The sequence below is a fragment of the Equus caballus genome, chromosome 6 (assembly GCF_041296265.1).
Source record: "Equus caballus isolate H_3958 breed thoroughbred chromosome 6, TB-T2T, whole genome shotgun sequence".
Taxonomy (NCBI): domain Eukaryota; kingdom Metazoa; phylum Chordata; class Mammalia; order Perissodactyla; family Equidae; genus Equus; species Equus caballus.
This window is the reverse complement of record NC_091689.1, coordinates 25,637,332-25,659,405: the sequence shown is the minus strand read 5'-3', so window position 1 is coordinate 25,659,405 and position 22,074 is coordinate 25,637,332. Positions and strand designations below refer to the sequence as shown.

General features: G+C 53.4%; 1 protein-coding gene across 1 annotated transcript in view; it reads left to right on the top strand.

The window, feature by feature from the left end:
- Window positions 1-5,238, top strand: part of NDUFA10 (NADH:ubiquinone oxidoreductase subunit A10) — a 63,268-nt gene extending 58,030 nt beyond the window's left edge. Inside the window, exon 10 of the mRNA XM_001500579.5 lies at window positions 4,790-5,238. Coding sequence (XP_001500629.1) covers window positions 4,790-4,858 — 69 coding nt within the window. The 3' untranslated portion in view covers window positions 4,859-5,238. The remainder of the gene's footprint in view (window positions 1-4,789) is intronic.
- Window positions 5,239-22,074: the final 16,836 nt, after the last annotated feature.

Here is a 22,074-nt window from a genome sequence, read left to right as displayed (position 1 = left end):
GGGATACAGGTTCTGATTCTAGTTCCACGAGCATACTACCTCTGTGACCCTGGCAAGTTGCTGAACCTCGCTCATTTTTAGGGAAAAATAAGGAGATAAAATAAGTTAAAAAAATAAGGAGATGCTATAAAATTCAAAAGGTATGAAGAGTGGACAGGTAAGAGGACCTCTCCTTCCTTGTCCCCAGCCACCCAGTACCCCTCTTGGAGGCAGCCCTGGTCTAAGTTGCTTTTGTATGTGTCTTTCCCGGGGTAGTATATCAGCTGTGTGTATGTGTGTGCGCGTGTGTGTGAGAGAGAGGGAGGGAGGGAAGTACCAATAAGCTGTCGTATGCTGTTACCCAGGAGGGTCAAGGATAGCACAGTTTCCATCATTTTAAATGCAAGTTTAAATTGAGCACGATCTTCTGACACATAGATTCACACAGTTAAATAATTGGGAATAATTTTGCAAACACTGTGGCCTTGTGCCTTTTCACATCTGTATGCAAGTCAAGATGGTGCCATGTGGGAGCAAGATACAGTTCCATTGATTTTACCTGGAGAAGAAAATGCAGAGCCAGAACAGCCCCACACATCCTCTCTCATGACCCCAAACAGCCTGGGCTTCCAGGGTGTGTGGCTCTGCCCCAGCCCTGAGAAAGGTGGTGGAAACCCGTCCCTGGGCCACCTGCAGGAGGGCAGTGCCTGTCTGCATGGGCTCAGGTGTGGGCTCACCTGAGCCGCCTGCCCGTCCCAACCCGTACCCGTGATCACAGCTCTTGAGACCGGGAGTCTGCGTCTACACTGAGCCCACATACCGGCTTTACGGGGTGTGGCGCCTCCTCAGTGCACTGTCGGGCGTTCCTTTCCATCTGTACCTTGGCGTGGACGGCCCCAGAGGCGGGCCAGCTGGTGGGGAGCACTCCCCACGACTTTGGGTGGAATGCGGCTCGGCGACTCACTCGGGAAGATCCGTGCACGTTCGTGTGTGCAACTTGCTGGGTCTTCTCCTTATGTAGTAACTTTTTGATTTATGATGGAAAATGGAAAAGGTGGGGAAACAACCTCCCAAAAGTGTCAAATTCACCCAAGTGCCAAGGTTCAGAGCCGCAGTGAGTGCAGTTGTCCTCAGGCCGCGTGCCCAGAGGGGCTTTCAGAGTGCGTGGAGGGTTGAGTGTGATACTCTCGTACCTCAGCCTGTGCGCGCTCAGCAGATGCTCACACTGTGACAAGCATGGCGTGTGTGGCCTGCTGCTGGGGTAGTCAGCCGCACACCCTTTCCGGTTAAACATGCATACGCACTTCTTTTTCTTTTTTTAACCTTAAACACTTCATAAGTAACAGTTCATGTAATATTTTCACAGAATTTTTGAATGAAATTGTATAGTTAGTAAAGAGGGGACCTTCAATTAGTCAGAATTTCTCCTAAATATTTTCATCTGCAAGAAGAAGAAAATTAAGATTAGAATTAAGTTCAGGTGGGAGAACGAGAAAACAGAAACAAAAAATGAATGTTAGTGGCTCAAGTAAGATAGATGTTTGTTTCTCTCTCGTGTAAAAGTCCAAAGGAATCTCTTCTAGAGATCTTCGGCAGTTCTGCTCCACAAAGCCCTCTGGGATGCAAGCTCCTTTCCATTCACCCAGGGGGTGACCCTTGTCTCCATGGGTAGGGTGGCACCCGAGTTCCAGGGGCGGAGTGGAGGGGGAGAGAAGAAGAAGCGGTGAAGGGTGAGCCCACAGCCCTTCCCCACGCGCACACGGCTTAGCCCACGTGCGGGGAGGGTTCGCTGGTGCTGAGGGTCCGGAGAAGCCGCCATGGGCTCTTGAGTGATGGCGCTGCGTGGGAAGGTGCTGGAGGCTCTCCTCGGGGCGTCAGAGTTTGCTCCTGCGATGGCTGTGAACCGGGTTCTGGTGGTTGGCAGGTTTCTTTAAATGAGCAGATGCAAATAGGAAGTCATGTGAAAGAAGCAGCTTATTTTGCATTCTCAGTGTGAAATGCTCCAAATGGAAACGCTCCCCTGGTGCGGGGGGCTGAGGGCGGGTGGGTTGTCTCTGTTGGCCTAACTGCTCTGAAAGGGGACCCTGAGGATCTGAGACCCTTCTCTGGATATCGCAGCCGCTCCGAGAAGTCCAGAGAGCAGCTTTTGTGAGGCAATTAGTAGATTCTAGCTGGACTCAGCAGATTTGATGTACGGCGAGTTTTTCTTCTCTGCTCTGTGGTTTAAAATTCGATTTGCGAAGATGAAAGCAGAGCCAAACTGTCACCTACCCAGCCCGTCCTCAGCAGGTGCTCCTATGACGGCCTGCCTGGCCACCAGTGTTGAGCAGCAGCTGAATTCAGAAACCCTGGGAATGCTGACCGAGGGCGTCCCGAGAGGCACCGGCTGGCCGTTGTTTGCCCCGGGTGGTGGTGAAATTTGAAAACCTTTCAGAAGATCTTTCACAGAGAATGTAAACTTTCCGTTCTTTGGGCCTGATGCTGTAGCTGGTCCTTCAGATAAAAAGAACTTCTTTTCTGGTAGGACCAGCTTTTAGATACAATAAAAATTAACAGTGTTCTTTTCTTGCTGCTGTATTTGTGTTTTAATAGCAATTTGCTAGGTGTTCTGTGGACTCAGAGAAACCGGGCTGTGCAGTGAGCCCAGGGCTCGAGCTGTGATCCCCAGCCCTCTGGCTGCCCTCCTGGCCCCGCTCTCAGCGGAACCTGCTCTCGCATGCAGCCCCAACTGCTCCTCTCCACTGGCTCCTGTTCTCATGGTGCAGACGTGCCCAAGTGTCTCCCATTGTAAACAGCAGAACATCCCTGTGTGAGCTTCCTGTGGCGGCTGTAAAAGCACCACAAACTGAGTGACCTAAAGCAATGCAAATGTGCTCTCTTACTATCTGGAGGTCAGCAGTATGACATCCAGGTGTTGGCAGGGCCTCTTCCTTTGGAGGCTCCTGGGGAAGACCTGGAGCCTTTCCTTTTCCAGCTTCTGGAGGCGCCGCATTCCTTGACTTGTGTCCCCACATCAGTCTAACCTCTGCTTCCCTTGGCGCATCTCCTTCTCTGAACTGACCCTCTTTAGGACTCTCACGATGACCCCGGGCCTGCTGGATAATCCAGGATGATCTCCCATCACAAGATCCTCAACTTTATCATGTCTACGAAGTCCTTTTTGCCGTATGAGGGCACATGTAGTCACAAGTTCTGGGGGTCAGGGTGTTGACTTCTTTGAGGGGCATTAACACGGAGACTCTCCCCACGCACGCACACCTGCTCTTGCCTTGTCTTCGTAGTCTGGCTTTTCTAAAGCAGCTGCTGTCCTTGTCCTTCTTTCCTTAGTTACCGATGGTGTCTCCCACCGTTGGGGTTCGTGGCCTCTTGTCAGAGCTGATGGACACTTCTTAGTCTGTATTTGACTTGAAGCCCATCGTGTCATGTGCTGCCCCCCTTCACCTCCTCCCTCAGCCTGCTCACCGCCCCTCAGTCCCTCTCGCCAGAACTTCGCCCGGGAATCGGAGTTGCTCTCTACGGTGTCTTCTCTTCTCACGTTTACCCTGCTCACCCTCATCACTTCAGGCCGTGTCACCTCCCTCCCAGTTGCTGGCTGATGGCCGTGCATCTCTATCTCCAGCACAGCCCTGTCTTTGAAGCTGCAGGCTGTTTTCCGCTTCCCAGTGGTCAGCTCCACACACTGGCCCACAGGCTGCTTGCTGCTGTCCTGTTTCCACAACCAGGCTGGGTGCTCACCTTCCTTGCAGAGACAACCTGCACGACCCCCTCTTTTGCTCCTCCGAATTGCCCAGGCCTTCCAGAGCCATTAAGACCTTACAGCCAGATGCAGGTTGGTCCCTGCGGCCCTCGCCCAGGGGCGGCACCTGCAGCTACTCTAGCCTGGTGACCACATTATGCCAAAGAAATGCCAGTCTCCCTCCTGGCGTCTTCCCGCCACTTCTGGTCTCCTGTAGCCGATGCAGCAACACCGGGTGTCTGCCTCTCCCCAGAGTGTCCCCTACTCTCTCTGCCGTCCCTGGACTCCACCAGACAGCTTCGTGTGCTCCCCGCTGGGCTCCACCTGCGATGCACACTCAGATGCGTGGCGCCTGCTCTTTCCCAGTCTCTTCCCAAGATTATAAATTCCTGGAGGAGCTGGATTTTTCTTTCTGTTTATCCTTTGTATTCCCAGAATGTTCTTGGCCCCTGAATGAATCCTCATTAATGGGGTATCCCAGACAGGAAGCGGGAGTCAGCCTGCACCTCTCTCCTCTCCCCATGGAGCAGCTCCCTGCCTCTAGAGGAGCACTGGCCGATTCACCCGCTTCTCTCAGTCTCCTGACAGCCAGGCACTTGCTGCGAGTTACAGAATCCCACTTCAAACCCACGTAGCCAGCAAAGGAGACGCCGGCGGGCAAGACCGGGAACAGTGGAGGGTGGTCCAGGGCCTCATCCTCAGAGCGCTGTCTAGTCTTGAGAAGGAAGTGCAGGCGCTCCCTTGGGGTGCCACACACGTGCACAGCTGTGGAATGAGGGTGCCCACGCCCTGTGACCCTGTCCCTGCCTGGGTCCTGCACGAGGCCGTGGGAGGGCGCCTTTCAGTGACTCGCCCTGGAGAGGTGTGGCTGGCATTGAGTGCCTTTGCTGATTAGAATAAAGGAGGCTGATTTCTTTTTAAATGCTTTTAGTAGTTGCTCTTAAGGGCAGGATTTTTACAAAGCGGACCTCGCTGGTGCTGGGGATGAACGGATGAATTGGAGAAAGCCCTTGGGTGAGCTGGGGGACCGGGCGTCCATTGTAACCGATTTAACGATGGCTTTCCCTCCCGCAGCTGCCAGGCCGAAAGTACTGCCCTGGGTACAATGCAGACGTGGGCGACAAGTGGATCTGGCTCAAGTGACCTACCGCCTGCTGCTAAAGCTGCGTCGCAACGATGAAGAAGCTGCCAGTCTGCCCGGCTCTCCTGGACGCCTTTAAAATCAGGGGGAAAGTAAATGATTCAAAACTTGAACAGTAGAAGGAAAGGCCTAGCAAAAAGCAGTCTGCCCTGTAGTGTAGTTAAGGGTGTGGAAGGAAACTGCCGTCCCAAAGCATTTGGAACCTTCTAGCTTGATTTTGGAATGATCCGTAATTATCACTGAAAAAAGGAGAGAAGAGAGTCTGCTGTGAAAGACCAGATAAACTAGAAGAATTTCATTTCCTCCCAGATGGGTCCTGTGTCATGCACATTTTGTACATTGTTCTTCACTCCTCAAGAAATAAAAGTTCCTGTGGCACTTCTCTCAGCATACTTCTGTGCACACACACGTGTCACATACGTGCACACATGTGTCATGTACACACACACGTCACATACACGCACATTCATCTACCCTTGTGCTCACTGTTGGCTTTGGTGGGTATGGTTTGATTCACATGTATATTAGGATTGAAGAGTTTTTCTGAAGTATTTATTTTGTTTGTTTTAGCAGCCTAACTGCTACATGAGAGAAAGGGAGAAAAGTGAAGAGAAAATATGAAAAAGAAGAAATTGCCACCGATTTATAGAACAACGTATTTGTTTTAAAAGAAATTTTGGAAGTCTTATTGATGGCCGTCACCATGTGCTCTCGCACGTAATTCTTCCTCTGAAGGGAGATTCCAGCTTCGTGTCAATGGGATAACATGCCAAATCAAAATAATGTACTCTCTTTTTTACCTAAAAATCAAGTTGTCAATCAAAAATGAGTAATGAAAGAGAAAATCACATTTCTTTGTTCACTCCTATTGAAACTTAGAAAACAAAAGTAAAATTGCTTGTCAGCTAATTGTAGAATTCAGCATTTTAAATGTTCAGGAGTTAAAGCTGTAAGCTGTGAATCCTATTAAATTCTGCGTTTTTTACTATAGAGCTTTTTTACTATGGTGTTCAATAGGGTAGCTCCTAGCCACGGGTGACTGTTGAAATTTAAATGAATTAAAATTAAATGCAATTTAAAATTCAGTTCCTCAGTTGTACTGGCCACGGTTCATGTGGTCAGTAGCCACATGGCCAGTGGTTTCAGTATTGGACAGTGCAGAAGGGGACACTGCCCTCCTTGTGGGAAGTCCCGGCAGGCCTCACTGTGGTGGAGCATGCTTTCCCACCCTCCCACTGTCCTTTCTTTCTTACTTTTTTTGGGTTTTAAGGATTGAAAATAAAGTTTCCCAGTAGTTTTCCAGTTGGAGTCCAGATTTAAGTGGCTGAAGTTTTGCATTTCACTAAGAAACAAACTGCTTCCACCGTTCAGTGAAAGTCCAGCTCGGCGTGGGGCCAGTCCTGTAGGGTCTTTTGGTCTGAGCGCCTCACAAACCCATTAAGGAGAGGAGGAAGGGAAAAGAAAGACATCTTTAGTCGTCTTGGCTGCTTCTCACGGCTCGGCTGTGATGAGCTGGCTTTTTGCTTCACTCGACGTTGCCCGGCAGCGTCCTTGGCCGCTGGGCACTGCTGGGTGGTCAGGCTGCTCTCGGGAGAGTCAGCCCTCTTCACAATGGAAGCGTCAGTTCTGGCCTCGTGCACTCTCTGCACTGATGACTCCTTTGAATTTGCGTCTCAGCCGTGCGCTGTCCGTCCCCTGGCGGAGTGGAAAGTTTGTAGCTTACAGAGCTGAGACAGCTCCTCTGTTTCATTTCTGGGCAGAGACCAGCAAGTATTTAGTGTCCAGGTCTTGTCTCCAAATCGAAGCCCCGAGGAGTTTAGGAGACGCCCCATATCTCCATATTCCAGAACAGTACACGATTTAGTTTCACGAGAATGTACAACCCTTAAAAAAACCCAGGGTTGAAATAAAACTGTGCATTTTTGAATATTCCACGTTGGCCTCTTCAGTGCTTTGAGGCTCAGGAACTAAATATGCTATTGCAACAGTGTGGTTTTATGTTGCAGTGTGCGTTTATGGGCATGAGAATTTTGTATCGAGGAAAAAATCCTCATTTTTTTCTAAAGTACGTTTCTGTTCTATCCAATTTTGTAATCAAAAGATTGAGCACACTTAGCTCCTTAGAGGGAATTACTGATGTCCACCTTGGCAAAGCAGGGCCTGCCTTGGTGGGCAGCCAGGGGGTCTCCCAGCCTCACGTCGTTCCCCTGCTGCTGACTGGTGTCCACTAAGCGGCCACCTCCCCACAGCAGACAGCCACCTGTGCTGACAAGGTGTGTGGCCAGAACAGCAGGTGGAGAGGCTCGCTTCAAACAGCAGCTGCGCCAGGAGGCTTACGTTGTGTTTTCATCCCAACCCTTGGATTTCAAGGGTTGGCTTCTATGATACAGCGGAAACAAAGGAAGCTCTTGTCTTGCTTCCCAAAGCCCAGTGTGTTTGTCAAAAGCCCACTTTTTGTCAAAAGCCCATTGGCCACTAGTTTGGCGTGGGATCTCTCTGTGTCCTGTTTCCCAGTTCTGGATTGGTGGTTCTGAGCCGCACACACGTCAAAACAAAGAGACGAGCAGCAGCTGCCTTCTTGTAAGAAAGCGCAGGCTCTGCTCACACTGGGTAGAGCTGGAGCGTTTGGGGTTTGGCAGAGTGGGGGCGGAGAGAAAGCAGCAATTACTGTCATACATTTGGGCTTTTTGAAGAAAAGCGTGTGTAGGCAGCAGCCGCTGGCTGGTCAGAGCTGGATGAATGGAAGCATGTGCCCGAGTAATTCTGGGTTTTACATCTGGACAGAAAGAAAAGCTGGGACCTGACGCTTTGCTTAGGAAAATCAGAAGCCAGAAAGCGTTGAGGCTGCAGTCCGCAGTGGACACCCCGTGGCGAGGGTCATCTAGGACTTTGTTTAATTGTCCAAAGGAAAGTGCACTTTTAAGTGACGCCTCGGTGACTCAAAGTGGGAGGTTTCCTCAGGGCAGATGCCTGCCGGCTGTCAGTCCCCCCGGGATGCCTGGTTCTCGTGGACCCCACTGTGCAGGCATCCCCCACTGGGTTCCATTCCTCCAGGCTGGAGAGCTCCTTATAAACGCCTCCCAGGAGAGCAGAAGACTTTGCGCTGTGGAAGGCTGCCCTCGGCCACAGCGCGGCTGAAATCACTCAAGCAGGCTGACTTAAGGATTCTTTAGCAGGGAGCCAGATGAAACGCAGTCAAATCTTACCTTTAAACACGTAAATAAATTCCATTTGTCCTAACCACTGACTTACGGGTTTTGAAACTTGACTAAAAATTGTGTTAATGAGAATAGTGACACATTTTCACAGGGGCTGCTTCCTTGGTTAACATCGGAAGCTCCCTGCTTAGACCTGAATGCAACGAGCATTTGGGGAAACATTCGGTTTGGTACCATGTGGTTTCGTGGAATAGACTTTTGTTTTTCAGGAGGCACTGCCTAGCGACCATGTTACAGATCCCGGCTTTGACTGTTTAGGAAGGCCTTTTCCTCCGGCGTGTTTCTTGTGGAAACGACTTGTCTCATACGGTGAATGAGCCTGGAGTCTACTGTGTCCCAGGCACCATGCACAGCCTGGACGGAGGGCAGTGAAGAAACAGAAGTACTCCCGCAGCTCAGGAGAGATGCTCAGGCTGCAGCTCAGGAGAGATGCTCAGGCTGCAGCTGGGGTCCTCGTGTAGACGCGTTAGGTGCCGGGGGGCTCAGTGAACCCACCCGTGGGGCGAGCGTGTGGGCTGACAAGGCCCAGGCCTCACCCCCGGGTCGCCCCAACACAGACATGCAGGAGATGAAGCACGAGAGTGTGGCCTTGGACGGCGAGAGAAGGAGCGGGTGCCTGGCTGGGCCGCTGTCCCAGGTGGATGCAGCACAGGACTGACGGTGACACGGCTTCAGAGGCGGTCAGAGAGCCTGGCGGGTAGATACAAGGTGGTGGGAGTTAAGGGAGAAACAGAACAAATAGGAGCAGCGAGCTGGGGTCCTGTTAAACTGTGAGTTTTCTGCGGCGGAGCTCCACTAGGAAGTCACTCCGCCCAAAACAAGTGACTGTAGCACTCCCGTCCCTGGTTGTCAAGCCTCGTTCTGGTTGGGAGCCCAAGTGGAAAGGTGGCTGGGACTCACTGAAGCAAGGAGGTCGTGTTCTCGTCTGCCCGCCCCTCCTGGAAGGGAGGGTCGTCATTCCCTCAGACTCGGAAAACACTCAGGCCGAAGGCAAGACCGTTTCTTTCTCTGAATGCCGCAGTGCAGAGTCCAACTGGACCCTTTTGTAAACATCTGGGAGTCTGAAGGATTATTTTAATCTCAATTCTCTAGACTACGAAGTGAAGCCAGGGGCCGCGTGGTCATGGTGCCGGCACTTCTTAGGGAAACACCGTCGCGATTGCTGAGCCGCCTCGGGCCGCCCATCCCATCCGCAGCAGGAACAGCAGCAGAGCCCTCCTCTGCCTTCCTCCTGTTTGTAGCGCCGGCTACTCACGTGTTCGCCCTTAGGGAGCCCTTAGGGAGGTCACCCCGCAGGCGTGAGGGAGATGCTGGTGTTTTCATGTGACTTTTGTGCATCTTGCAGATGGTACTGGGGTGATCAGTCCCTGCCCGGGAGCCCAGTCCCCGAGGTTCACCTGGGGCTTGGCAGGCCGTGGCTCAGCAGCTGGGGTCAGGGCCAGGCCTTCCTTTGGGAGCAGGAACCAGTGCCTGCCACGGCCCAGCGTGCATGTCCGTGGAATAACTTCAGACTCCTACCCTGAAGTCTGGCCTCTTCTCCCGTGTCCTGCCCACTCTCCGTACCCGTCCTGGCCGCTGGCCCACCACCAGCCTGCCGGATTGTCCGAAGTGCTTTTCCCTACAGGACGCAGCACCAGAGCAGAGCCCACTGTGGCGTCTGCCCCTGGGGTTCTGCTGCCCTCCCCACCTTCGGGCCCTGAGCTTGGAGTCAAGGTTTCCCTGGACGAGAGCAGTGTGCGCAGAGCTGGGGCAGCAGTGGTATCAAAGCCAGATGTCTGTTGGGCCCTTGATTCAGAGCTGCTGACTGCCCCCTGACTCCAAGAACCCAGCTTATAAGGAGTTGGGTCCCCTGGCCCTGCTCCCACCTTCCCCTACAGAGTGGTCCAGTCTCCTGAAACCCCGGCGGGCCTCATCGCCGAGGCAGCACAAAACAGTGATCCAGACATGATAGCCGCACCCTGGCGGACGTCTCTGGTGCAGCACGGGGTGTCAGGCGACTTGAAATCCTCTCCTCACCTGGTACAGCCCTTCCCTCCGCGTCCTGGGTGCTGTGCTCCAGGAGCTGCCTTTGGAAGAGGGCAGTGGGTCTCGACCCGAGGAGCTGACCAGGTGGTCTTGGTGAAGCCACTCAGAAGCTTGAGTGCCAAGTGCAGGAGAGCATGAAGACTAGTGTTGGGCACAGGCCAGCGGCTTTCTGGTTCTGCCTGCCATCCCGAGGGCTGGCCAGCTGCGCTGGTTCTCAGTCCTCACACACCGGACGCTCTGATGGCCCTCCACCCTTCTCTGGCCCCTTCAGTGCTGCAGAAGGAAGATGGGGTCTGCCCCGCCCCAGCCCCCCACTGTTTCGAGGTTGCTTAGGTCCTCTCTTGGGGCAGTCTCCCATGTATGTGCTGTCTATGGTATTCGTATGCTTGACGTGGAGCTTGCTTTCTTACAGATAAACATAATAAACTCATTTCTGTTGAAATAAGAAGCAAGAAGACTTGCTACGCGCCGGCCAAAGCTGAAATTAAAACGAATCCCTTCTGCGAACGGGGAACAATCTTGCTGAGGGAATGTAATTTCGATGCAGAGAGAATTCCAGCTGGCTGGAAGTCCCCACTGCAGAGGGTCGGCCGCGTGAGCCGCCTGTCTGAGGCAGCGCTGTCCGCGGCGGGGAGCGATTGGAGCACTAGCGGCTGCGGCTGGGGGCCATGGACCGTCATTTCCAGGATGTGTTGCCCACGGTGTCGGTCAGTTCATCATGACTGCCAACAGCATCGTGCAGTCAGAGGGCCCCCCTGGTCCTGGCTTTTCCCAGCGGTGGACAGTTTTACATTTGTGAGTAGAAAAGAAATCGAATGAACATTTTCACCTGGTCAGAAATGACTCGAAAGACCACAGACCTTTTTCTGTGTTTTAGCATAAACATCCCTTTTCTCTCCTCCGACAAGGTGCTGTCACTGTTTGCTCATCTGATGGAGACGTATGCAGTTGCTGCTGCGTACATGAAGGTCAAGGGTCAGCGATGTAGGGAGTTACCCGGCCCTCCCTAAGAGCAGGCTTTTGCCCCCAAATTCCCCTGCTCTGAAAGCTGGGTGTCTGTGAGCCTCACCAGGGCTGGGACATGCCCCTCAGAGGGAGCTGCTGCAGGTGCAGGGGACACACACACAGGGCTGGCTTTTCCCTGCGGAAATCTGGAGGGAGCGGGCCCTGGAGCCCAGGGAAGGCACAGCATTCTTTACCGAGCTCCTCCTCAGAGAGGTGCCGCTGAGTTTGTGCCGAGGGCAGACAGAGCATGTGTGAGGTTCGCAGTTGTGTCCCTGTGGACACAGCCTCAAAGCCTCTGGCCTTTGTAGGAGCCGAACTCCACCCAGCCAGCATCCGGCAAACCACCACAGCCTGTTCACAAGACTGCTTTCAGGATCCCTCCCTGTTGCCATGTGCACTTACACGGGTTCTCTGACTGCTTCGTGGTGGCCGTGATGTCAGCCCACGCCACCTGCACCCTCCTGCAGTGGTGGGATGCACAGCTGTCTGCCGCGCTGCAAGGACAATGTCACACACGTGGACAAATATCTGTGCTTCAGCATTAAGCTCTGCATTGTCTGGAGAACGTACTCAAAACTGTTAGATTCTAGTCTGTCATTGTCTGAACTCTTTACCGCTCTGAAGGCGTGGGTACCTGACAGCGATGCAAAATACTTCCACCAGACGTGTGGCCTCTGTCCTGTCCAGTGGGCGTCCGACTGATCCCGGCCTCCCGTGGGGAAAGCCAGTTTGCCTCCGTTTGCGCCGTTCTTTTGATCTTCCTGGTCTCCACATGCTCTGTTCTTTGGATTCTCTTTGGAGCCGATTAAAACGTCGGTCTGATTCCTTCATTGAGAAGAATAGAATCTCTGACACGTGTTCCTTTTCACATCTCTGTGAGAGTAATGATTTCCCTTTTTTTTTGAGAATCATCTTGTTCCCTCAGGGGGCACGCATCTCCTTGTGGAGCTGTGTGATGATGTCTTTGGGAACTGTTTCAAAGGATGACATTGCTGATGGGCCAGGTGCTACTGGTGTTCACCAACATCCGGTTCTCGCCTCCTTCCAGGAGCTCACAGACCGTGCTCCACACCCTCATGGCTCAGCAGAACCATGTGACTCCTTCAGGCCACCCAGCTGTGAGCAGAGGTGCCATGGCATTTCCAGGCCAAAGCAGAGAAGGCCCGTGATGAGATCTTGACACTCTGTACACTTGCCTCCCCGGCCGTGGTGACTGACAGTGCTTTAGATCAGGGCCTGGCAAACTACGGCCCACGGGCCAACTCACCACTTGGTTTTGTAAATAAAGCTTTATTGGAACATAGCTGCCTCTCACTCATTTGCACCTCCTCTGTGGCTGCTTTTGCCCTGTGAGGACAGAGTGGAATATTTGCAACAGAGACCCTATAGCCCACCAGGCCAAATATATTTACTGTCTGGCCCTTGATGGAAAAAGTTTGCTGACCCCTGTTCTAGATGGTGGAGCTTCCAACGTGTGAAGCAGAGCCCACCTGCAGCCCATGTTAGAGGCCTGAGCGACAGGCCTCCTCCTGTCGGTGAGCTGCCGGGAGCTGGAGGTCCGTGCCTTAGTGGGCTGCCCCTGGCCGGCTCTACCTGCGCGGCGCAGGTTGCTGCACAGAATCCGGGCTCTAGTCTGCACCCCAGCCAGTTCCGGGAGGGTGCTCACTGCCCATAGCCCTCACATGCCTGGCGCTGTCCAGCTCCTTAGCTGTCACCAGGTGAAGGTGCCAGGGGTGGCCTTGGTTTGAGGGTGCCATTTTCTGTGTGCTAATCGGTTTGTGCTTTGCCACATGTGCTCAACTCTCCAGATTTCTCGTGTGAGTCGCCTGCTATGTTGACGTGGAGAAATTCCTTTTCTATTCTAGAAATTTTAGATATTACAAATATCTCATACCACTTCTTGAATTTTTCTGCATGGCTCAAATCCTTTATAATGAACTTATACAATTTTTACCACAAAAAAGGTGATTTTTCTTAAAAATACATGAACAAACAAAAGTGTGGCAAGAACAGAAATGCTTTAAGCAAGGGTGGAAGTGTTGGAACAAGAGAACAGCCCCCCAGGGGAGCTACGTTGAACGACGCAGCGACACTTCCTCGGGTGTATAAGCTTCTCTGGTTTGTGTTTCTGCTTCTTTCATTTCAGAGTTCTGCCTGTCTGCTCCCCTGGAAACCCACAAACATGTTAGCACTTGCCCTGCCGGGTGGGGTTGAATAAATCACCTCCTTAGCAAGTGGCCCGACGGCGCTGGTGTGTCCGTGGCCCGCAGAGGCTGAACCCTCTGGACCCAAGACAGCCACCTCTTCCACTCGCTCACGAGCCAGTGAGACTTCTGATGGCCCCCGGGGGGATGCAGTGTGGTCGGCTGGCTCCTCTCCTCCAGAATCCCTCATCTGGAGACTCGGTGTCACCAGCCTGCATTCACCTTTGCTCTGAAATGTCAGTCATTCACATGAAGTCTTTCCACCAGGCGGTATTTCCTCCAGCCTTATGGTTGGACAGAAACCAGATCGTCAGTGGGAGCCACTAATATCCTCATTACACCCTGTGTTTGTGTGTTGTGTTGAGTTTACATGCTTTCAAGTTGATGTTCAAAAATGCCTTCACTGTTCTGTCTTCTCTGTGTTGTTTGGAGCGTCTTTCATCCCTCTCGACAGGACCTGCACAGCCCGGGCCCCCCTCCCAGTGCCCCTGTTAGCCCCCGGGCTGCAGTGTTGGCACTGGGCCTGGCCAACACCGCCACGTCCCAGGGCAGCTCGTCCCGAGTGGCCCCGGCAGGGGCGTGATTAACCACAGCGGCTCCAGAGCAGAACACTCCCCAGGAAGGGACACACCCTTGGAGCAGCCACCAGTGCAGGCGTGTCCCACCACACACAAACGCGGGGTCGCTTCTTCCACTGTCTGCACAGCCTCTACCAAACAGGAAGGGCCTGATCTGTCAGACAAGTTGTAGCCACATGCACGATTCCCGTGTGCTCTTCAGCGGGGGCGGGCCGCCAGTGGTCCTGGTTCGTCTGTGCAGCACAGCTGAGTGGCTGGCAACTCGTGTTTGTAAGAGTCATGTCACAGCAGTGCAGACACCCTGCAGGGTGTGTGTGCGCCCGGCCTGCCCTCTGGGCACTTCTTACCTGTTAATTTGTTTATGTCCCACAACTCTTCAAGGTACGCGCTGTAGTTACCCCACTTTATGGTGAGGAAACTGAGGCTCAGGGAGGAGAAGAAACTGCCCAAGAGGAGAAGCGGGAGCTGGGGTCACACACGAGCACCCAGCACCATTCCCATTTCTGTGAGGCTGCTCTGGCCCCACACACACAATACACGGATTGAGCAGAAGTTGGGGGCTGTTATTGGGGATCTGGTGTGGAAAGGCTGTAACTATTGAGACACCCAAGAAACACAACCGTGGGCATTCGTGGCTGCTCTCCAGGACCCTAACCTTGACTCGGTGGGTCCCACCAGGGACAGCTTGGTGAATGGGGTGCTGTGAGCAGCTGCGAGGTGTGTCACAATTAACTGTTACAATAAAAGTTAATGAGCTGCCCCCAGAATGGCTGTAATAAAACAGGGAGACGACAACAAGAGTTGGCAAGGACGTGGAGACACTGGAACCCTCATGCACTGCTGGTGGGAATGTAAGTGGCACAGCTGTTTTAGAAACCGCTTGGCACTTCCTTCAAAAGTTAAACACAGAATTACCATGTGACTTGCACTTCCACTTGGTGTCTACCCAAGAGAATCAGAAACACACGTCCACACAGAAACTCGTACACCAGTGTTTGCAGAAGCACTATTCACAAAGCCAGAGAGTGGAAATGACCCAAATGCCCATCAGCAGATGAATGGATACACAAATTGAAGGATAGCGACACAGTGGAATATTATTCAGCCATAAAAAGGAATGCAGCGCTGACGTAGCCTACAAGGTGGGTGAACCTTGAAGATGTTATGCTAAGTGGATGAAGCCAGTCAAAAAAACCCACATATTACATGATTCCATTGATTCGAAATGTTTAGAATTTCAAAGCCAGGGAGACAAGATAGTACGTTAGCGGTTGCCAAGGGGCTGGGAGGTTGGGGGATGGGGAGTGACTGCCAGTGGGCACAAGAGGTCCTTGTGGGATGATGGAAATGTTCTCAAATTGGACTCCACTGATGTTGCACAACTCCGTCAGTTTACTAAACATCATTAAACTGAACCCTTAAAGTGGGTGAATTGGATGGTATATAAGTTATGCTCTATAAAGCTGTTTAAAAACTGAGTGGCATAAAGAGACAGTGAATGGGTTCAAGTTCTCAGATTACTGACGCTTCGTACCTCTCAGCTGAGCGGGATTGTCTCTCGAGAGGACGCTGCTGAACGCCCTCCCAGCGCCCTCCGTGCCGGCCGCATCTCGGCTGCCTTCTTGGGTCCACTCCTTTGCCCTGGAGTTTGAGCTAGGTGCAGGGGACCCTAGTCCCTCCGCTGTGATTCATCTGGAAGGGCACCTGACCCTGTTCTGGCCACAGGACAGGAGGGGAGGGCTGCTGGGGCTTTTAGAAAAGATTGCATCACTTTTAAGGAGACGATACCAGGCAAGGTGCCCATTCTCTGCCTCTGGACATCCCCACATCCACACACACAGCCATCTTGCAACCATGAGGGAGCCCAGCAGAGACATGGAAGCGTCCTGGCTCCTGGGAACTTCCTGTTTAAGTTGGCATGTGTGGAGGAATTCTGCTGCTCACAGCTAAAATCGTCCTAACAGACCGTCTCTGTTTGTTCTTTCTTCCCCCCTCTCCGTTTCTCTCTTCCTTCTCCCTCTCTCGCATCCCTGTAGGCACTCTCGAACAGAAGGAAAGGCTGGATCCACACTCTCAGCACTTTAACAACTGTGCAAACCCACTGCCTCGTCAGCTCTGCTGAGCCCGGGGTGAGCAGCGTTGACACTGATCTTAAGCACAGGGTGATTTCCAGCAATCCTGGACATTTCTGAAAATAGCAGGGGTTCCTCCAGGCTGGGAATGCCAAAGGGAGTGGGACACATGTGTGGACGTGTCTTGATTTTTTAGGAAAACTTTAAACACTGTGAACTAAACAATGGAGACAAAGGAGAAATTGAAAGACTGTCAGTAAATACACAGCGGAGTGCAGAGCAGTTAACCAAGCCCCGAAGAGCCACTCAGTGCGCCCCTTGGCCAGCTGGTCCAGGGAATCTAGGCGTGGAGAAAGGAGAGCGCTTCTCTTCTCTTGCTCTGCCTTGAGTTACTGCTCTTCCTGCCAGGGCCACGGACCAGCGTGCACATTAGGAAAGTGACTTGTGCCTTGGACTGGTTGGAATTGATTCACCAAATGTGCTTGAGTGGCTTTGGGTTCGCTCTGACCTCACACCTAACAACATTGCTGGGGGGGCAGGCGGCTGGGGGAGGTGGGAGAGGCGCCACACCCCTTGGGTGAGTCCCCTCCAGGTTGCACCCAAGGGAGGGTTAGGAGGACTCTCCAAGGAAGGGAGGGTGTGCGGGATACACGCGAGGATGCTCAAGTCCAGAGGCTCTGAGCTGGGAACCCCTGCACCGCGGGGAAAGAAGAGGCCGTCCATGGGGGCCATAGTGAGAAGTAGTCGGTTTGTCGCCTCTGGGAGGCATGGTCCAGGGGGCGCCACGGGGACCAGGATCCAGAGGTGGGGAGGTGGTGTCAAGGCTGACTTCTGGCTTTCCGGTGTGTTAATTCACTTAAAAAACAAAAATGGCATTGTTTTAATCTGGATCTGATTTTCCCAAGGGAAGGTGTCCCGATGCCTCTCTCTTCCCTGCCGTTTTTGGGGAACACACTTTCACTGACGTTCAGGATGCGCCCCGACATAACATTGCATAGACCACTTGGTATACAATCAAAGCATCTCCACACAGGGGTTTGCAGGACCCCACAGCACCGTGAGGACCGTGAGGGATGGGGGAGAAGCCCTTTTAAAAAGCTGTGTATCCGAAATGAAGGTTCAGCGACTGAAGCCACGGCCGCAGGTCCCATGGCCTGCACGTGCCAGGACCAGGCTGCCCCACCTTCTGCTGGTCCAGCACATCTCCTCCAGACCCGGCTGAGGCCTCTTTCTCCAGGTGCAGACACACATCTGTACAGCCCTGGGGGCCCCCCAGAAAACAGAAAGAAGAGGGAGATCGTGGGTAGGATGGAAGCTAGATCTTGGAAGATCTCTGGCCAGTGTGAGAAATGGCCCATCCAGATGGGGAAGAAGGGGCGTGAAGTGGGTGCCAAGTGTTACTTCCAAATTTGCTGTTAGCCTTGAAGGTGTGTGGGGACACTCCACGGGCAGCCCCTGCTTTGCCGCCCTCTCCACCCCGGCCCTGGGCCTGCACTACTCTGTCCCTACTTGGTGGGTGCCACGAATGCTCCTGCCACCTAGACGGACCCTTGTTAGGGCCTCAGATGCCATGAGCTGCAGGAATTTGTCAACAGCTCTGTGTTTCCTACTGAGGGAAGCTTCTAGAGTGCAGGGTGGTGTCATTCATGGTGTAGACCTTAAAAATGACTTTTGGGTAAGTGAATTAACAGAAGCTATTATATACTTTGACCAGAGAGTCTCACTTTTGGAAACACAATCCAAAGAAGGGCGAAAGGGTTTACAGCTTCCTTGTCGAAAAACGCCTGACACACACAAGTAACATGCATGCCTCGCTGTCGCCAGCGCGCCAGGGTAGCCACGTCAATAGCAGAACAAAGAAATATTGTACTTCTGTCAAAGTGGTGCCCGTGTGGACCTCACGATTCTCAGAAAATGGTTTTTAAACTGTGAAAAGAAAAACAGAATGTGGAAGAACACATATACAATTATTTCAGCCACATAGTTGTATAAAAACAGGGATTGGAATCTAACATATGGATTAAATCTTTAGTGTTAAGTAGTATAAGGGTATTGGCTTTTTGTTTGCCGTTTTTCCCAAATATAAAGATAGCTATTCAATAAAATGAAAGTGGAATCAGGCTTTTCAGAGCCGAGCCCCATGAACGGGTGTTGGCCAAAATCACATCCAGGAGATGCTAGTGTCCGGCGGTCCCCACGAGGCCTGATGGAGGGGCTGGCCGTCTTTCCACAGGGCGTGAGGGCTTCAAGGGCTGCATGCGATCCTTGGACCAGCCTTCTCACTTCATTTACTTTATATCCACTCGGTGAGTGAACACACGTTACTGGGCACCTGCTGTGGGCCAGACGCCGGCCTGGGCCCCTGAGATCCAGGAGGAAAGAATCTGTGCAGAGACCCTGCCTCATGGAGGTTGATGATTAGGGTGGGTGAGCGGTGGCCCCGAAAAGATGTGTCCACCTGGAACTTGCAATTGTGCCCTTGTTTGGAAAAAAGGTCTTTGGAGATGTAATTAGGGATGTTGACATGAGATCATTCTGGGTTTAGGTTGGACTCTGAATCTAATGACTGATGTCATCTAGGAAAGGAGAGGACACAGAGAGAGACACGGGGAACCCAAGAGACAACGAGGCAGGGACTGGAGCGATACGTCTGCAAGCCAAGGAGCGCCAAGGACTGCGCAGCCCCCAGAAGCTGGGAGACGCAGGCGCAGGTTCCCCCTTGGTCTTGGCCTTCTGGCTTCCAGGACTGTGGGAGAACAAGCTTCTGTTGTTTGAAGCCCCCCGGTCTGGGGCACGTTGTTCCGGCAGCCCCAGGAAGCTCATACACAGGAAGGAGATCGGCAGGCAGCTGTGCACCATAGGCCCAGCAGCGATGGGCACATTTGTGGGAAATGATGGGGCCCCTCGGGGCAGGGTCGGGGGCGACGTCTCTGCAGTGAGCCCGGGAACATCTGAAGAAGAACATTCCGGGCGAGAACAACAGGCATGGAGGCCCCCGGGGGTGGAGGACGTGTGTCGTGCTCAGAAACCGCAGGAGGTGATAGTTAGGGGGATGTCGGGGGGCGGGGGGTCACAGGGGCAGCAGGGCCTCCAGGACCGCGTGGCTGGACTCTGAGCGCCAGGGGAAGACTTGGCGGGCTTTGAGCAGAGCAATGGCTTGGTTTGGTAAATTCACTGTTTCAGGCCCAGGTTCTCCCTGGCAATGCAGCATTTCTCCCTCTCTGCTACTCACTGGAGACGCACCTCTGACCTTGGCCTCGGGTACTCGCTCCGTGAGCAGGGGGATGGCGTCTCACCCATCTTAGCACAGGGTGGGGTGTGTTTGCATTTTACACCGTTGGATCTGCACAGTGAATTCAGAGTAGCACACTAGGGTGTGGTGCAGAAAAGAAGACTAATAGTTTGACCCCCTTAGGAGTCATTTTCTGGAAGGAATATTCTAGAAAAAATCTTTGGAAACACCAAAGAGAACTTAAAATTACACTGTCGACGGAGCAGGCAAGACTGGAGCCCATAGGGCCCAGGAGTGGCAAGAGGGGCATTGGGGGCCGACACTGGGAGGGGTGGTAGGAGTGGATGGGGGCACGCGTTCCTCCCAGGATGCTTAGTGTACATATTGATGTCTGAGTGGAAGCCCAGAAGTCATGAGGGGGCCAAATGGGACAAGTCGACAGGCCATCACGCACCTCGAGAGTGTGAGCTGCAGCCCCCACACGTCCTACAGGCCCCAGAGAAGACGTCCTGGGGAGGGCGGGGTCCTGGGTCTCCCCTAATGGATGTGTGAGTGCAGCTTCTCATCCTGTGAAACCCAGAAAAACGGGGTGGTCCCATGAGAGCAACATAAACTTACTGGCTGCTTTCTCGAGGTTCTATGAGCTGCAGGGCCTTTTAAAGGTCTCTAAGTTCTGTTTGATCTCGTGTTTTATATCCTTTGACACTCCTGGCTGCCCTGTTCGGCAGGACCACCATATTACGGATGAGAAAGGAGGGGTTCAGAAAGAGAGCACCTTGACCGAGGTCACGTAATCGTGGGGTGCTGTCACACATTTACGCATGGACCACGGAGCACGTGCATTCAGCTGGGACGTGGGCTCCGGGGATCACCTGGGAATCCCGGGCACACGAGCTTCTCTCGTGCCTGGTGGAGTGTCACTTCCCTCCTGTGTGTGGGGAGGACCCAAGCCCACGTCAGGATGCCTCTGGGTCCTGCCCACTGGCTGGAGGCCCGTGCAGGCCGGGCTGAGAGGGCCACTGAGCACGGCTTACAGCGTCTAAACTCTGCCCGCACATTGTCGTTTGGGGAGAATGATCTTCCGATCACACTGCACTCTGGCAGGGAGACCAGAATGGTCCAACGCACAGCTGAGAAGCTGTGAAAATGCTCGTAATAAGAGCTCTCCGGAACACAATATGGGGATCTGTGAGTAAGCTATCTGGTACTTATACAAAGAGCGAAGGTTGTATATTTAGCCAACTGTAAAGAACATGGAATTACTGTGTTTGAGGAAGTAGCAAATAGCCAGGTTCACGGAGGGGCCGCCCACAAGTGCGCACCTGTTAAAGCCTGCTCCGCAGCCATCCACCCGCCTGGCTGATCCCTTTGAAACTGGAAGGCGTAATTGCCCGTCTCTGGCAGGTAAGGGCGCCTAACCTCTGTTTTTCTGCAAATGGGGCGTTCTCCTTCATGGCACTCAGCAGCCCCCATGGGTCGATGTTCTCCCCCAGCCCTGATCTCAGAGGGGCTGTCCTGTCGGGGGCGGGCCGTGCGGGAGGACGTGCTTCAGACAAGCGGTTATTAAGAAAAGTGTGAATTACTCCCAAGCCCAGCCCCACAGAGTCGGATTTAAGAACTGTGCGGCGGACCCTGGCAGTAGCCGGAGAGATGAATCACGCTCCCAGGACCGGAGTTCTGATTCCCTGGTGCGCACACCTGCCCCGGGATGTCATACACATCTTCTGCACACCCTGCCTGTCTGCTGCCTGCACCGTGAGCCTCACGGGGGTGCAGCAGACAGTGCGGGCAGCAGAGAGAGCGTGGGCCTCAAGGGCTTGTCTCTCACACACCCGGGTCCCTGGGGCTATGCGGGGTCGCTCAGCCTCTGGCATCTAGCTTGTAACAAGGTCAGATTCAACAGTCTCCAGGGTTCCTTCTGACCATCGCGTTCTGGAGTTTCCCTGACAGGTGGGGCCTGGGAACATAAGGAACAGATGATCCCCCCCAGGCCTCTCGGTTCCCCCAGTGAGGTGGGGAGGAGGGGGCGATGCACCCTGCCGCTGGGCTTCCTGCCTCGCTGTCTCCCATCCTTGTCCACTTGTCACCTCCCTGTGCACAGGCAGCTGCCTCCTCCCTCAACCACGGTCCCCTCCCCGCTCTCCTCTTTCTCCTTTCTCCATAGCGCCGTCGCCTTCTGAACCGCGGGGTCTGTTTACTGTTTATTTCTGCTTCCTCCAGGAGCAAGGGGTTTGGCCTCTCTGCTCCCTGCTGTGTCCCCAGGACCCAGCTCAGGGCCTGATCGCAGCAGCTCAGGTTCTACCTGTTGAATGAATCCATTGTGGGCTCCCCAGAGAAACCGAACCAATGGGAGAGAGAGAACGAGAGCTAAGTTTTAAGGAATTGGCTCACACGATTGTGGGCTTGCAAGTCTGAAATCCATGAGGCAGGCTGGCCATCTGGAAATTCAGGCAGGTCTCGATGCCACAGTCTTGAGGCAGAATCCCTTTTTCTCCGGAAAAACCTCAGTTTTTTCCTTAAGGCCTTCAACTAGTTGGATGAGGCCCACCCACGTTATTGAGGGCGACCTCCTTTACTCAAAGCTACTGATTATAGGTGCTAACACACCAGATACCTTCACGGAGGCGCCTGGATCAGTGTTTGACTGAATTGCGGGCATGGCGGACTGGCCAGGGTGGCACTTGAGCTGCCCACCTGGGGGTTATGTAGGAGATCCTGGGCACCAGAGTTGGGGAATGTGCCCATCGTGGGAAGCACGGGAGCTTCCTGGAGGCGTGAACGGTGAAGCAGAGGCTCTAATGATGCTCCCCCCACCCCCTGCCTCCAGCCCCTCCCCCACCTGCCGGGCCCTCACCTGGCTGAGGGCGGCTGTGCTGTCGACAAC